The sequence below is a fragment of the Mastomys coucha genome, unplaced genomic scaffold (genome assembly GCF_008632895.1).
Source record: "Mastomys coucha isolate ucsf_1 unplaced genomic scaffold, UCSF_Mcou_1 pScaffold22, whole genome shotgun sequence".
NCBI lineage: Eukaryota > Metazoa > Chordata > Mammalia > Rodentia > Muridae > Mastomys > Mastomys coucha.
Genome location: NW_022196905.1, coordinates 224,908,197 through 224,924,917, shown reverse-complemented (window position 1 = coordinate 224,924,917; position 16,721 = coordinate 224,908,197). Strand labels below are relative to the sequence as shown.

Sequence of the window (16,721 nt, the reverse complement as noted above, 5' to 3'; positions counted from 1 at the left end):
GGGGGGGGGTTGCGCACTAACTCAATTTGTCCCTTGATTTCTGTTAAATGAATGAATGAACAAGTGAATGAATCAGATTTTCTGTTGTGTAGGTTGGTTTCTTACTTCCTCTCAGCCCATACAGTTATCTTTTCATCAGGAACATGGGGTCAGAGATATACAGGGCCTAACGTGATAGTCAGGAGATGTAAGCATTGACCTCAGCTGCTGACCTGCACTGGAGCCACTTGGGAGACCTCTGCCCTGTGGTTTCATCGAGCAATGGGGTTGGGGTTGGAGGAAGAGCCATCTCCTCATAGGCTGTGGTGTGCTGTGACAAGCTGGAGGCAAGGCTAGGCCAGTATGCCTGGTAAGCTCTAGTGCTCACGGCAGGAGCCTGGTGCCCTACAGATCAAGTCCTGGGATGGGGCGGTGCCCTTCAATGTGGGCCTGAGGGAATGTTGGCTCTCTCAGAGTTCCCTCCTCAGGTGTGGTGGGAGTGGCAGTTGAATGGGGCAGTTGGAGAGGAAGGCTCCCAGCAGGTGGGACAAGGGGAAAGAAATCTGAGGTCCAGAGGGGAGAAAGCTAGGTAAGAAGGGCCAAGGGCCATGGCTTCTGGTCACTCTTCCTCTCTATTTCATCCTAGGGACTTGCTCTTTCCCTGCACAGGTAAAGCTCATCTCTGTTGCAACTAGTGGCCTCTGTTTAGTCATGAGGGGCCTTTGTCACCCATCAGGCTGTGCTACACATATATAACCTCGTCTACCGCTGCAGGAAGAAGCCCTGGCTTGGGGTTTCTAGAGAAGAAAGAGGCCTGGGACAATTCTACTTTTGGAGCCTTGTAGAATGTAAAAGAAAAAAATAGAAACGAGACAGGATTTAAACATCTGTGATGTACAGAAGCCAATACTGAATAAGTTAGATCTTTCTGTCGTGCATGCACAGTGTCTTACTTTGAGTTTCATTGCTGTGAAGCGACACCATGTCCATGGCAACTTTTATAAAGGAAACCATTTAATTGAGGCTGGCTTGCTGTTTCAGAGGTTCAGTCCATTTATTGTTAGGTTGGGAGCATGGCAGCACACAGGCAGACATGGTGCTGGAGAATTAGCTGAGTTCTGAATCTTGATCTGTAGGCAGCAGAAGGAGACTGTGTGCCAGCTGGGCATAGCCTGAGCATAGGAGACATCAAAGCCTGCTCCACAGTGACACTTCATCCAACAAGGCCACATCCACTCCTTATGCACTAAGCATTCAAACGCATTAGTCTATGGGAGCAAAACCTATTCAAACCACCACACACAGGCACACATGCATGCTCACAGAGCACTGTTCACAGTTTAACCAAAAGATTAATTTTTTTTTTTGAAGAAAGATCTTGAATTCACATGGCATCACTGTGTGGTTCTAAGAGGTTTAAAATGAGAGCTCTTTTCTTTGTTCAGTCATAGTAGACCATCTCTGTTAGTGGATAATCTTCTTTGGAGATTCTACCATGAGATACCATTTTTGGCCCTTTAGGGATGAGAAGACTTGAACAGACCTCTGTGCTGCTTATCCGCAGCCTTGCCTTCCCTTGGCTCTCCTCCCATCAGCACCCAACTCTGATGCCAGCTCCTTATCACTCAAGATTAACATTGTGGGCTGGCTAACCATAGGGTACTGGGGTCAGCTAATATGGCTAAGTAGTAGAAGTGAGGGGCCAGACCTGAAGAAAGCCACCTAAAAGGGTCTCCTCTGAACTGTATGTAGGTAGCTCAGGTCTTGAAGGAAGTTAGGAGGGGGGATATGAGGCATCAGATACTTTATATTAATAATGGATTTATTGGTCTAGGGTGTAGTTCAGTAGCGTGCATAAAGCCTTGGATTCAATATCTAGCACCAGAAAATGAGACGGGAGAGGGGAGGCATGGAAAGAGGGAGAAAGAGGGAGAGGGAGAGAGAGAGGGGAGAGAGGGAGGAAGAGGGGGTGGTGAGAGAATTTATGAGGAGAGATGAGGACCAGAGCCTTTTATATGGGAGGGTTTTCAGGTGAAAGCTGCAGCTGCAAAGGATTGATGGAGTACCGAGGAAGGGTGGCTACTGTAGATGGTAAGCAACACCAGAATTCTAATCTGAAATGTGTCCTTGTAAGAAGTCCGAGTTAGAGAGGCAAGGCGGAGTATGGGAAAGCACAGGAGTAGGCAGAGAAGATGTTTCCTATAAAGCTGCCCTCTAGACATCGCTTCTCCTCCCACTTCGAGCAGAGTCAAGGACAGGGACAAACAAATCCAGTATGAGGACAGCACCAGTGCTCACATGATGATCAAGAGCTGGGGCCGGCTGCAGAGCTGCAGGCTGTGGCTCAGTGGAGCACGGCTGCCTGCTTCTTACAGTGTCTGATTATAGCCATGAAAGCTGTTGAGATTTTTGGCAAAGCAAGAAATCCTTTTTTTTTTTTAAGTACTGCTCTTAATACATGCTTTTTTACAAACTGAAAAAAAAAAATTGAACTATGCAGACCATATAAAATGGACTTCTAAATTGTATATGCTGTGTTATTTGCTCTAAGTAAACAGTCTCTGCTTCTGCCTGCCCAGCATATTGAAGTTAGGTTAGGACCCCCCACCTGAATGCAGCAAGGGGCCCTAGAGACTGCTTCATGATCTCTTGCCAATCAGGTATTCCATCATGAATGCTGGCTGCAGGGTCCCTGACCTAGCAAGCTGCCTATCCCCCAGTTCTCTCAGCTGCTCCTGTTTCTCTGCGACTGCTGGCACACAGATTCCTACCTCTAGGCAGCTTCTTGCTCCTGGCAAAGGATGGCATGCCAGACGGGAGAGAGTCGTTAGCCAAAGCACACTTCCTGATTTGAAGACTCTCACTCCCCCCACCCTGGGCTGCCAATTTTAGTAAAATGCCATTCCAGCTGCAGAGCTTCCAGGCTGTCTTAGGAAAGAAATCACAACTCGGCAATCCCTACGGGGTGTTCAAGGAAACAACCTCACAGCACCAATGTCCTATGTATGACCTTCTGTGTTGGCCATCAGGGAGGCTGGCCTTCTGTATCGGGCTGTTTGACCTCTTAGACTAGCTGCCAACAGGAGCCTTCACCAGTTAAAAGGTGAACAAGTAACCAGAAGTCCTATGTAAGGCAGGATGACTCTGCTCAAGATTGAAGAAGCAGAAACTGAACCTGGATAAGAGAGGAATAGAGGTTGGGCATAAGCCCAAAACAAAAGAAAACAAGACAAAACAAACACAATGATTGCCTTCAAACAGCAGAGGCATACATGTGGTCTGCCTGATCCCTACCTAAGACAGGGAAATGGCAATCGGTTTCACAGAAGGAAAGCAAGTTCCCTCTAGCAGAACTTCTTCTTAAAGCATTTAACTCCTCATTTTAAAATGATTTCAAATTCACAGAAAGACAAGAATAATGATAAGAAATTTCAGCTGTACCCAGACAAAACAGCAAGCTGCCAGGATGACTTTAATATTCTGTGCATGCATTATTTATTAGTGCTGTCTGTGACCTCTGGACCCCGTGCCTGTGTTCCGTGCCTGTGCTCTGTGCCAAAACTGCAGGTGTGAGTCCCCACGCTTGGCTTTTACTGTCCTTATTGACACATTTGAAAGTCTCATATAATTTGCTGCATTCTCTCTGAATACTAATTTTTCAAAAGTATGGATTCTTACATAACTAGAATCATCAACACGATAAGTATGTCCCATCATTCAGCAATCAAAATGGAGGTATTTGTCTTTAACCTAATGTTGCTGCCCAGTCTACAGCCCAGTCAAATGTCTTCGGCTGCCCCATTCTTGTCCTTTAATCTTTTCTTTCTTGTCCAGTGTGCCACACAGGACTGTGCTGTTTGAAGCTGTCCTGCCTTTGCTTTCTCTAAGCAGGAGCATTTCCTTACTTCCTCCATCTTCCATGACGCCAAGGTTTTCAAGAGCTCGGGCTAAGTTTGCAAAGAGCTCCTGTGGGTGTGACTGGGCTTCCCTTTCCATCAGATTATGCATTTCCTACATAAACACAATGTGAGAGCCGTCTTGAGTGGAGGCTGAAGCGTGTCACCTTGGCCAGGAGGGGATTCTCATGTAAGAGGCTCTTTGCTGTGCGAGCGTCTCTTCTGGGTCCTCTCAATACCTACATTCTGTAATTCTTTATTTTGAAATGACTGGTGTTTGCTTTCAGAACTTTTGACTTTCTTTCTTCCTTCCTTCCTTTCTTTCTTTCCTTCCTTCCTTCCTTCCTTCCTTTCTTTCTTTCTTTCCTTCCTTCCTTCCTTCCTTCCTTTCTTTCTTTCTTTCTTTCTCTTTCTTTCTTTCCTTCCTTCCTTCTTTCTTTTGTCCTTTTTACCTGATAAGCTCTCCTTCTTCTAATCAGGAAATACTGAGCAGGGAGTGGACATGGGAAAGGCCCGGAAGCCAGAGGGAGTCTATGGAGGTGTCTGGTCGGGGAACCCGATATGACTCTCCCTCTTGCTGTGGCATAGCTGGAGAAGCAGGATGGAGAACAGAGAGAGTGCCAGGGCCTGGGCTCTTCTCCACTCTGTGGTCATAGCTGGGTCGAATTTGGTTGAAAAGACCAGAGTGTGAAGTTGCAGTGAACACAGAAAATTTAGGAGAGGGCTATAGAGACAGAGCTTCGGGTAGAGAAGGCTGTGAGGGATTTCTGATAAGCACAAGAGAAGCCTGGTGGGAAACAGGCTCAAAGGGCCTAACACTGTCAACTGTCTACAAAGTAGGAGAAAGCCTCAGGCCTTTAGTATGGTTCAGCTTGCTAACTTGCTCGTTTAAGATTGTCTCATATTCTCTGTTTCTCTCTGTCTCTGTCTCTGTCTCTGTCTCTGTCTGTCTGTCTGTCTGTCTGTCTGTCTGTCTGTCTGTGTGTCTGTGTGTCTCATTTTTATCATGTGTGCTAGTCCACTTCATTTGTCTTTAGTTTTAAGTGGTAATACACCATGTTCACTGTATTCAGCTTGTTAAGCTATTTTCCTATCTGTGCACTTTGAAAATAGCAAACAGCAGTGGAGAGGCCGTCAATGGTTTTTTGTTTGTTTTTTCTGTGTTTCTTTTCTTTTCCTTTGTGGGTTGTTTGCTTGTGCATGTTTTGTATTGCATTTCAGGATTGACACCAAGAAGCATGAGAGAAAAAAGGCTAACAGAGTCAGGAGAGAATTAGAGGCGATAGTGAAGCAGATTGTAAAATTTAGGCTACTCTGCGAACAACTGCATAAGCAGGGAGATGACGTCATCTGCCATATGGAGGATGCCTGATTGCTGGCCACGTTGATAAGATAATCTTGAACTTGACCAGATAATGCCAAATTGATTTGTGAACTATTGGCATAATTTACATTCTAGCCAGCAAGGGCTTAGGAGTGGCTGTGCACCTTACCTATGCTGAGACCTACAACCTTTAGGCATCATGTATGATATTGCCTACTCGAAGAATCAGAAATAGCTATTATTGTGGTTTTAAACATTTCTGCAACCTAGGGGCCAGGCATATTTTTCTGTGTGTTTTAGAAAGAATTTGTTGTTGTTTTGAGGCAGGCTCTTACTGTGTAGCACAGACTGACCTCAAACTCAGTCCTGACTTGTCCCGTCAGTGTGGGGACTACAGCTGTGTGCCCTGACACCTGACCCTATGTTCAGTGAGCTCCTCTGTCAATTGCCTAGCTACATCTTCTGTTTACCTTCCTAAGTGAGTATTTATACATTATTGGCCTTTGGAATGTTTGATAAACAGTACATACTAATGTTTTTATAGTTAAGGGGTTGTATGTACATCAGCTCATTGCTTCTCTTTTTTAAACTCTTAACAAATGATGCCTTCTGATCGACAAGTTTGTGACTTCAGTGCAGTGGCCATAGGCAAGACTTTAATGTTTTACATTTGCTTTAAGAAACACTTCCTTTTCTGAAAGTCGCTAATGCATTTCTGTATATTTATGTCTTATTGGCGTTTTCCTTTTCTAGCTGCTTTGCTTAGGTATTTATTTATTCAGTGGTTCTTTGGATTGACTCTAGGGCATGCTAGGCAGGAGCTCTAACTCTGAGCTGTGTCTCCTTTGCTGGTGCTGGTGTTATTTTACTTTGAGATAGGGTTGTGCTAAGTTAGGGAGGACTTGAATCTATGATCCTTCTACCCCAGCCTTCTAAAGAGCTGAGATTATGGGCACTCACCACCAGGACTAGCTATACCTTCATATTTAATGCTTGTCTCTCATAGCCAGCATGTCATGAAAACGTGTTTCCTGTCTGATAATCTCTGTTTTTAAAAATTGAAAAGCTTAGTTCATGCATAGCCAATATAATTTGTGATATGATTTGGTTCAAATCTATTGGCTTGCTTTTTATCTTCTATTTTTCCTCTTACGTTTTGTTTGTTTTTGTTTTTTAGATTCTCCATTCCTCATTGCCTGCTTTTTAGGTATTTGTGTGATAGTCTATTTATTAAATGTTTAGTGTCTTCCTCCCTTCCCCCCTCCCTCCCTCCTTCTTCCCTCCCTCCATTTTAAACTTCTCAGATACTTGCCACTATCAATCCCAACTGACACACATGTACTGCATAGGCAGTATGTCCAGGGAGGGGCTAGGTGTTAAAGCATGGCTGCTAAGGAGACAGACATGAAGCCCACAGTCTGTTTGGCTAAAAAGGAAAAGTCCTCAGCGAAGGAGAGTTAGGATTTGAACCCAAGTCTGAGCAGGAATTGGTCAAGGGAAGGAGGGATCAGATTGCTTCAGTGTGTGTACAAAGGCCCGGCAGCAGTAAGGAGACGTCAATACATTTAACCTGGTTGGAGTGCGAGACTGTGCATGTGGATGGGTCAGGGCCCGTATTAGCAAAAGGTTTAGCAATTCTGGAAATTTCTGTCTCCTGATTGAATTAGGATTCTAGAGCTGTGTCTGTGGTATTCTGGTCATTAATATTCATGGACTGAATGAAGAGATTTTGAGCAGATCTACTGCACATGAAGCATGAGCCTCTCCCATGTGACTTCATAAACTTCATATTTCAGTTTCTACTTGGAAAGATTTTTCCTGTTTCAATAGAGGAGGTTTTTTTGTCTTCAGATTTTTTGAAAGAGAAAAACAGAGAGCGAGAGCGAGAGAGAGAGAGAGAGAGAAAGAGAGAGAGAGAGAGAGAGAGAGAGAGCATATTGTTCCAGAGGCATGCCCCTTGTGATATAGGACAAATAAGAAATTTTTCCAAGGTTACTGGAAGCTTGGGAAGAGCCAGCTTCAGTTCCTCCAAGTCTGGATTGCCATGGATGGGACTGTGCAGCCCATTCTCAGAGGCAGGAGGTTGTCTGGGTCTTTTCCTGGGCTCAGGTTTCTCTTCATGATAGTGAGGGATTTGTAAAAGAGTCCATCAGAGGGACACTTCCAGCTTGGACTATCCTATGGTTTATCAGTCATTTACCAGTTACTAACACCTTTGATGAGAATTGCTTTTTAATCATGAGAACTTCCAGAGAGAAATCATAGAAATGTGAGCCCCGTGTTTAAGTAACAATATGGGTACAGACATTGTTTAAGATGGACAGAAGCCAGTTCAACATAGCTTAGCAATAAAGGGGCATTTATTTCTCGGATCTGGAGAGAGGAATGCTGTGGCATTCCTCAGGGCTAGTACAGAGCTAGGGCTCAGAAAAGGCCTGGACCTGAGGATATGAAGCTCCTGCTACTGGACTCTCCACAAATGGGGCAGTTGATCTGTAGGGCAGGCAGACACAGACCATGTTCTCTCCATCTGGGTTATGGATTTTTGCTGGGGGCATTGGCCACAGAATTGATGGGAACATGAACTTGACGTGATGTGGCTGGTCCTGTGGGGTGTCCTTGTGGACCCCTGTTCTTTGTGCACCCCTGGGTATCCAGGTGGAGGGGACATGGATGCATAAGCTCTTGGAAGGAGCTAGACAAATAAAGGTATATGTATAACAGAACTCACTCACACCCAGAAAGTGAACCCATTTTTCCTGAGGCTGTCTTGCTGGGTTGAGAACCAGCCTTGCCCATGGGTTGAAGTCTCCCAGAAGGATTTAAGGATCCCAGACAACTCTACATTGGAACAAGAGAGGAATGAGATGTGATTACTCAACTGGGGTGGGTGGAGGTATCTCAAAATATAGGTTAAGGGGTTTTGGTGGTATCTGGCCAGAGTTTTTCTTAGAAATTGAGACTGATGGGTAAAACCAGGTCCAAGGGCTCAAAGCAAGCAAAGAGGCCCGACAGAAACAATGGTTCCCGGGTCTATCCCCAATATCATCATCTCTCAGGAGGCCGTCCTCATCTTTGATTGCAGAGTGAAAGTGTCCTGAAACCAAGAGTCCAGGGCTCCAGAACACCATTAAGATGGTAGGTGAAGGTCCGTACCTTATCTCAGACCTGGATCGCAGAGGCCGTCGGAGATCCTTTGCCGAGAGATATGATCCCAGCCTGAAAACCATGATCCCAGTGCGACCCAGTGCAAGGTGAGCCAGGAGGAGAACTGAGGTGTGCAGGGCAGGGCCCTGTAGATGGTCCCTAGCCTCTGCTTGCAGAGTACTGCTCCATATGTCTGCCGTTTTATCCCTCTGTCTACTCATTTATGGATCACTAACTTCTTGCTTCTTTCTGTGGTCGGTGAGATACCAGCTCATGTTCCCAGAGACTTTTTTGTTCTTGGACTGCTCACAGCATTTATGATCTATCTATCTATCTATCTATCTATCTATCTATCTATCTATCTATCTATCTATCTATCTATCTATGAGATGGAAGAGTCTTGCTTTGTAGGCCAGAGTGTCCTGGAATGAGAGATCTTGCTACCTCAGCAACTCAACTGCTAGGATTACAGGTGTGTGTTATCATGTCCAGCTTTTTTACTCTTCACAACCACTCTAAAAGTTCTGGTACCATCTATAGCTGATGGAGAGGCATCTGGAGAGAGGTTAAAACACTTGCCTGCAGTTTGGCAGTCAGCATTTATTAACAAACTGCCTCACCATTTATCAGCCGAAAGAAAGCAATGATCTTCCACTCCCCACGAGCCCCCCCGCCCCCAGCTTACAATTTTACAGGTAACCAGTAAAATAGCAACCTGGGCTGGGATGGTTTGGGTAGCTCATATGGTCTTGACCAGTTTGCTCAGGCATGTGCTGTGCCAGGTGCATGTGCTTCTGAGGGTTGACCAGGACGAGGACAACAACCAGGCTGTGTGATCACCCAGCCCCCAAAAGGCTTCCAAGAGAATGGGTGGAGGCAGGCAGGCCACCTTGAGACTCACACTCATGTTAGCACAATGTCACTGCACCCTCTCCACCAGAGGGAGCTGTAGGGCATCCCAGATTCAGGGTGAGGGATGCCGACTCCACCTTTTGCTGGCATGAGCTGCAAGACCATACCCAAGGTGCCTGGAGAGAGGGTCAATTTAAACTCCAGGATGGTGCCTTACCATTTGTCAGCTGAAAGAAAGCAATGACCATTTTTCTTTTCCAATTTACAATTTTATGGATAACCAGTAAAATAAACCAATGTGGGCCTCCATGATTTGAGTAGCTTATATGGTCTTGACCAATTTACTCGGGCATTTGCTGTGCAAGATGTGTGTGTTTCTGAGGGTTCTGTGACTTCCAAGCACACATGCTCAACTGTTCAGTATGTTTATTATTTTATATATCATTAGCCACAACACCAGAAAATACTGCCTTTGCTGAGTAAGAGAAGGAAGACCAAGTGGCGTCACTTGGACTTACAGTACGTTGCAATTTTTAAAAAATTTTCAACAGTTTCTCAGTCCCTGTTTGTCTGCCTCTGTCTCTCTCTGCCTCTGTCTCTTTCTTTCTCTTTCATGCACACACACTCACACATACACACACTTACATACACACACTCTCACATCACATTCACACACATATGCTCACATATATCCACACTCACATACACACACTCACATACACACACTCACATACACACACTCTCACAACACATACACTCACACACACACATATACACATTCACACATACACACTCTCACAACACACACCCACACTCACACACATTCAAACTCACACACACACATTCCAACTCATACACACTCAAACACACATACTCATATACACACTCCCACAATCCCCCCCACAGACACTCTCTCTCACACACTCTTTTACACACACATATACACATTCACACATACACACACTCTCACAACACATACACTCAAACATACTCACACATGTACACATTCACACATATACACTCTCACAAAACACACCCACACTCACACACATTCAAACTCACACACACATTCCAACTCATACACACTCAAACACACATACTCATATACACACTCCCACACATCCCCCACACACAGACACTCTCTCTCTTACACACTCTTTTATACACACACATATACACATTCACACATATACACACTCTCACAACACATACACTCACACATGTATACATTCACACATACACACTCTCACAACACACACCCACACCCACACTCACACACATTCAAACTCACACAAACTCACACACATTCAAGCTCACATATACTCGAACACACACACTCACACATACACACAAACTAACTCTCTCTCACACACACTGTCACACACAGACCCCCTCTCTCACACACACTGTCACACACACAGATCCTCTCTCTTTCTCTCTAACACACACACACACACTCTCACACACAGACCCTCTCTCTCTCACACACACACACACAGACCCTCTCTCTCACACACACACTCACACACACAGACCCTGTCTCTCACACACACACTCTCACACACACAGACCCTCTCTCTCGCACACACTCTTACACACACAGACTCTCTCTCACACAACACTCTCACACACAGAGATCCTCTCTCTCTCTCACACACACACACAGACCCTCTCTCTTACACACCCACACTCATACACACAGACGCTCTCTCTCTCGCGCACACACACACAGACTCTCTCACACACACACTCTCACACACAAGATCCTCTCTCTCTCACACACACACACATTCTCACATAGAGACCATCTCTCTCACACCCACACTCACACACACAGACCCTCTCTCTCACACACACACTCGCACACACACAGATCCTCTCTTTCTCACACACACACTCACACAGACGCTCTCTCACACACCCACGCTCATACACACAGACGCTCTCTCTCTCACACACACTCTTACACACACAGACTCTCTCTCACACACACTCTCACACACACACAGACCATCTCTCTCTCACACACACACAGACCCTCTCTCTCACACACCCACACTCTCACACACAGACCCTCTCTCTCACACACCCACACTCATACACACAGATGCTCTCTCTCTCGCACACACTTACACACAGACTCTCTCTCTCTCTCACACACACTGTCTCACATACACTCACAGACTCTCTCTCTCACACACAGACCCTCTCTCTCTCATACACACACTCCCACACACTGACTCTCTCACACACACACTCACGTACACAGAGACCCTCCCTCTCTCTCACACACACAGCCTCTCTCTCATACACACACACTCTCACACACAGACTCACTCTCTCACACACACACAGACCCTCTCTCTCTCTCACACACACACACACACTCACACTCTCCAGTTTGACCATATTCACTCCATACATTTTTCCATTTTTACGGTGTAAGTACCACATCCTTGCTATCAACATGGTGGCTAAATGTGAAGAAGGAGAGAAGTAGAGGAGCTCCCCATGCCTGGGTGTTTCCTCCACAAAGATGGCAAATGAATGGGAGGAACTCTGAGAGGACAGGGACAGTGGTGTAATGCTCACTTCAACAGTGAGTTTGCTAAAAATTGGGACAGTCAGTGTGGACCCCATGTAGGATGGCATAGCAAACCCATGCAACATTTTGTGTTTTTTGAAATATAGTCCAATAAAAATATTAAGGATTGTAATAAAAAATAGTACAATAATTAGGAAGTGCTAAATTTTGTGTATGATTACCTTTGATTTAGGATAATACAGTTATTCAGTTATACAGTGTGTTACTCAATTTTGAATATTGGCTTGTGTTTAACGACTGACCTGTTTATTTCCTGGACATTCACCACCTGCTCTCTCCTGAGCTGGGGTAAGCTAGATTGAGAATTACCCAAAGGGTTAATGAATGCAAGTCCCAAGTTCCATATGTAGCTGTGATTACAAATTAGAGCTAGGGTATGAAGGCAGGGAGACCAACATCCGGGAACCTGATAGTGTAATTTGCTCTAGATTGGCACCCAATCCCGTGGATGATGCCGGGCTGCTGTCCTTCGCCACATTTTCCTGGCTCACACCTGTGATGATTCGAAGTTACAAGCACACGCTGACTGTGGACACCCTGCCCCCACTATCTCCTTATGACTCATCTGACATCAATGCCAAGAGGTACCAGGGTCACTAAGGGAATGGCATTGTGAGCAAGGGGTCCCGGGAGTCTCTTCACCTGCTACTGCTACCCCTGTGGAAGCTGACACCTTCTTTCTCAGTGGCTGTTGATTGAGAGCATTTCTTGGCCCCGTTTCTGGGGGATGTGCTGACATGGAGGACTATGATGTAAGGCTGGGGTGGTGTAGGAGTGCCATGGTGGTAGAGTGCCATGTTGGTAGAGTGCCATGGTGGTAGGTAGCTGGGGACTTGCTTTGCTCTGTGCTGTTTGGTCCCCTCTGGGTTGCTGCATGAAGCTTTAGTAGTTGTTTCTATTTTTTTTAAATATCACCATTGTATGTCTGTATTGCAAACTGCCCATATTTGCCAATTTTAACTTGTAAAAGTGTACTATTGCTGCCAACTAATTGGTGTAGTTTAGTAATGTTTAAGCAGTAGAGCCATTCCCCACTATGCTTCTGTTCTTCTACCAGAGGCCAACACCATTAACATGTTGGTGATCCTGCCTGATCTTTCCTAATCCCTGCAACCTTGTGTCATTGTGTGTAGAAAGAAGCCTACTTTTCTTTCTTCTTTTCTTTTTTCCTTTTTCTTTTTGTGAGACAGTCTCTTGCTGTATAGTCCTGGCTGGCCTAGGACTCACTGTGTAGACCAGGCTGGCCTAGGAACTCAGAGAGATTAATCTGCCTCTGCCTCCTCAAGTCCAGGCTATGCTTTCTATGATGAAGTTAAAACATGGAACATGGGGCTGGAGCGATGGCTCAGTGGTTAAGAGCAGTGGCTGCTCTTCCAGAGGTCCAGGGTTCAATTTCCAACACCCACATGGCAGCTCACAACTGTCTAAAGCCATATGAGGTCTGAGTACCTCTTCTGCTGTGTAGCTATACATGCAAACAGAACACCCATATACATCAAATAAATAGATAGATAAATATTTTTAAAAATTGAACAATGTGGTTGGCACCTTGCTCTTTCCAGTTGAAAATGTATAGACTTGCTCACATCTGCACAAAGACATCTGTCTCATTCGTTCATTGCTTTTAATGTGCATGAGCAATTTGCCTGTGTACGTATGAACATCATGCACGCTCTTGCTGCTGGAGGAGGTCAGAAGAGGGTGTCAGGTCCCCTGGAAGTGGAGGTACAAATGGTTGCGAGCTGCCACATGGCTGCTGAGAATTGCACTGCACCCGAGTCCTCTGCAAGAGCGACCCGTGCTCTTAACTGCAAGCCTCTCACCAGCCCCAAGCTTTGCTCCTTCTAACAGTCACACTGAGATGGCTCTAAGGACCTCTAATATCTTGGCCAAGGGAAGGTCTCCAAAGCTGCCACCTTTCTTTTTCCGGGAGGTTGCCCTAACTTTGACCCCATGGTTCAAAGTATGACACATGCTGGCATATAGACTGAAGAGGCTGAGTACAAGTTGTGATCTTGCAGTTAATTCTGGGGGGCAGAATTGCCCTACCCCTTACCCCAGCTTGGATGAAGTTCCAGCTATTGCTAACTTACCTACAGTCTTAAGAAGGTGTCCAGGGAGCTTTGAGGGGTTAGATCAGGGTCTGTGGGGTGCTAGATTTTTCTTTTAGCTTTTTGGCTAGTGTTTTTTTTTTTTTTTAAAGATTATTTATTATATGTACATGAGTACACTGTAGCTGTCTTCAGACACTCCAGAAGAGGGCATTAGATCCCATTACAGATGGTTGTGAGCCACCATGTGGTTGCTGGGAATTGAGTTCAGGACCTCTGGAAGAGCAGTCGGTGCTCTTAAACACTGAACCATCTCTCCAGCCCTGTCATTTGGATTAAAAAACAAATTGTTTCCTTCCCAACACCAATTTGGATTATCTTCTCTCTCATGCTGCCCTTCGTTCCCATCTGATTTCATTCAGGCCAGGAAATTAAGTACCAAATCAATGCTGGCTGTTCAATGGCATGCCTCGTTCAGCCCCAGGCCTCTCTTCTGGGATCTGAATTCCACAGGTCCAGCATCAACAGCACTTGGATGCTTTACAGGTTTCAATAGCTAGAGGGCAGGGTGTCTCATCTGGGTTTATATGAATGTAGGATTTTTGTTTTTCTTTGCTTGTGTGTTGAAGCCTTCACTACAGATAGTAGGCAAGAGCTTACAGTTACATTCCTGACCCCCAGCCCAAACCTCATGATATACTTTTCCTCTTTCTAAGTCTCTTGTTAACCCCATTCTCACAGTTGCTAAGACTGGGTAACTGGGCTCTAGAGTTGGACCTCATTCTCGTTCCCTTTCACATCTAATCCATTAACAAGTCCCGTTGTCACCTCCTGGCCACCTGTCCTTGAGTCTCCTCAACTTGCCAGCACTGTGCCTACGGCCTGATGCCCTTCACACCCTGTCTGATCCTTTGCTTTTGCCTTGACTACACACAGCCAATCATGCTCACAGCCACCAAGTAATCTTTCAGGTACGCAAATCATGTCATCAAGCCAACTTAAAGATCTGCAGTTGTTTTCCTTGCATGCACTTAGAACATGGCACCACTTAAGGGCCTTCCTAAGGCCCTTGAAGTCCCATGAGAATCTGCTCAGCCTTGTCTCCCGGCATCCTTTGCTTCATGTGCCACAGACGTGTTACGCTGGCCTCCTTTCCCATCTTTGGAACAGACAGCCTTTTGTTGTTTTCTTGAGACAAAAGTCTTGCTATAAAGCCTCCTCTGGCTTAAAACTTGAAATCCTCCTGCCTCAACCTCCAAAGGGCTTAAAATATAGGCACGTCCCATCATACCTTGCTTTAAAAGAACAGGCAATTTTTTTCTCCAAAGGAGGACTTTTAACTCGGGTTTGCTCCCAATCTTCTTATGATTATGGGCATTGTAGCCGGAAGCTGAGTAGGCAGGGCTTGGGAGGTACGCAGTGCCGATATTATCAACAGCTCTGGCTGGACATCGCCTCCCACTCCACCCTACCACTCTTCACATGCCCCAAGGCAGAAGACAGAGAAATGCTGTTTTCCTCAAAGCCATCACTGGGTCGGGGGCTGTGCCATGCACCTTTGTAAGAGTTTGCCCACCAGAGCAGTTCCAGCTGATAGGTGATACGGACTGTCTGTCCATTTCCCCCCTCTGCTTTTCTTTCATTGCAGATTCCAAATCCTTTGGGATGAAGAAATAGAAAGGGTAGGGCCTGAGCAGGCCTCTCTGGGCCGCGTGGTCTGGAAATTCCAGAGGACTCGTGTTCTGATGGATGTTGTAGCCAACATCCTGTGCATCGTCATGGCTGCTTTGGGGCCGGTGAGTGGGGTTGGCTCTTCCGAATAGTCTCCCAGGTCCCCAGCTGGGCAAACTATGTCATTAGTCACTTTTCTCTACGAGTCAGTGGCTTTTTAGTTCATTGTCTTTATCTCTGTGTTCCTTGAGGGTGAATTTCCATAAAGCCAGTTCTTGTCAAGAGCAACCAACACCGCTGAAATTAAATAGAATATCTGCCTTTAAAGTCAGCTTGCTGTCATCCGGGGCCTCCTGGGTGGAGCTCCACCCAGCGGCCCTCCCTTCTCTCCACTGCACTGTTTTACAGACAGTTCTAATTCACCAAATCCTCCAGCACATTACCAGCATCTCCTCCGGACACATCGGGATTAGCATCTGCTTGTGTCTGGCCCTCTTTGCCACAGAGTTCACCAAAGTCCTCTTTTGGGCCCTTGCCTGGGCCATAAATTACCGCACAGCGATTCGACTGAAGGTGGCCCTCTCCACGCTAATTTTTGAAAACCTGCTGTCCTTCAAGACATTAACTCACATCTCTGCAGGCGAGGTAAGCAGGACCAGAAGGAGCTTCCACTTGAAAAGGTGGCCCTGTTTCTGTGAGTGTGTGGGCTGTGCCTACTGGATGGAGTACCCGCCTCCTTTTCGCTACTCACATGTGAACAAATCCCCTGTTGAGTGAGGTAATGGAGACTCAAGACAACACAAGAGGAAGTCAGACAGGAGGGCTCACATCTGAGTTGCAGAATTTGAAAAGCTGGCACAGGGCTAGAGCATGGTATCATTCAACCCATTTGATTACTGCTGAGGCAATAAAATTGTATAGAGCACACTATAGGTACTGAGCACACTCTTAAGTATGTGGTAAAACTGATGGGCAAGCTACTCGGTAGTAGTAGTAATGTGTGCCTGTAATCCCAGTACTCAGGGTGCAGAGTGAGAAACAACGGAAAAACTGAGGCTAGCCTAGGCTATGTAGTGAGAACTTGTTCCCTTTTGGAAAAAAATTCCAGTTGTGTAAGATTCTAATAAAATGCAACCATGTGCATTGTACTTCAGAATTGACATTTGTTTTAAGCCTCTAATCTTTAGTAATGAAAG

General features: G+C 45.7%; 1 protein-coding gene and 1 long non-coding RNA gene across 5 annotated transcripts in view; one reads left to right on the top strand and one right to left on the bottom strand.

Moving 5' to 3' along the window:
* The window catches only part of LOC116069787, a 4,962-nt gene extending 4,556 nt beyond the window's left edge, over positions 1 to 406 (bottom strand). The window contains exon 1 of the long non-coding RNA XR_004110141.1: positions 213 to 406. This is a non-coding gene — a long non-coding RNA (uncharacterized LOC116069787). The remainder of the gene's footprint in view (positions 1 to 212) is intronic.
* Positions 398 to 16,721, top strand: part of LOC116069785 (multidrug resistance-associated protein 9) — a 72,419-nt gene continuing 56,095 nt past the window's right edge. For 2 of the 4 annotated variants that reach the window (XR_004110139.1, XM_031340699.1), the window contains exons 1-5: positions 400 to 568; positions 8,285 to 8,453; positions 12,232 to 12,387; positions 15,503 to 15,650; positions 15,934 to 16,170. Coding sequence is in view for 3 of the 4 variants with exons in the window: in XM_031340699.1 (XP_031196559.1) it covers positions 8,335 to 8,453; positions 12,232 to 12,387; positions 15,503 to 15,650; positions 15,934 to 16,170 (660 nt within the window). In the remaining variant the exon portion in view is untranslated. Of the gene's footprint in view, positions 569 to 2,049; positions 2,071 to 8,284; positions 8,454 to 12,231; positions 12,388 to 15,502; positions 15,651 to 15,933; positions 16,171 to 16,721 lie in introns of those variants that run through there. The other 2 variants (XM_031340701.1, XM_031340700.1) reach the window with 2 other exon arrangements.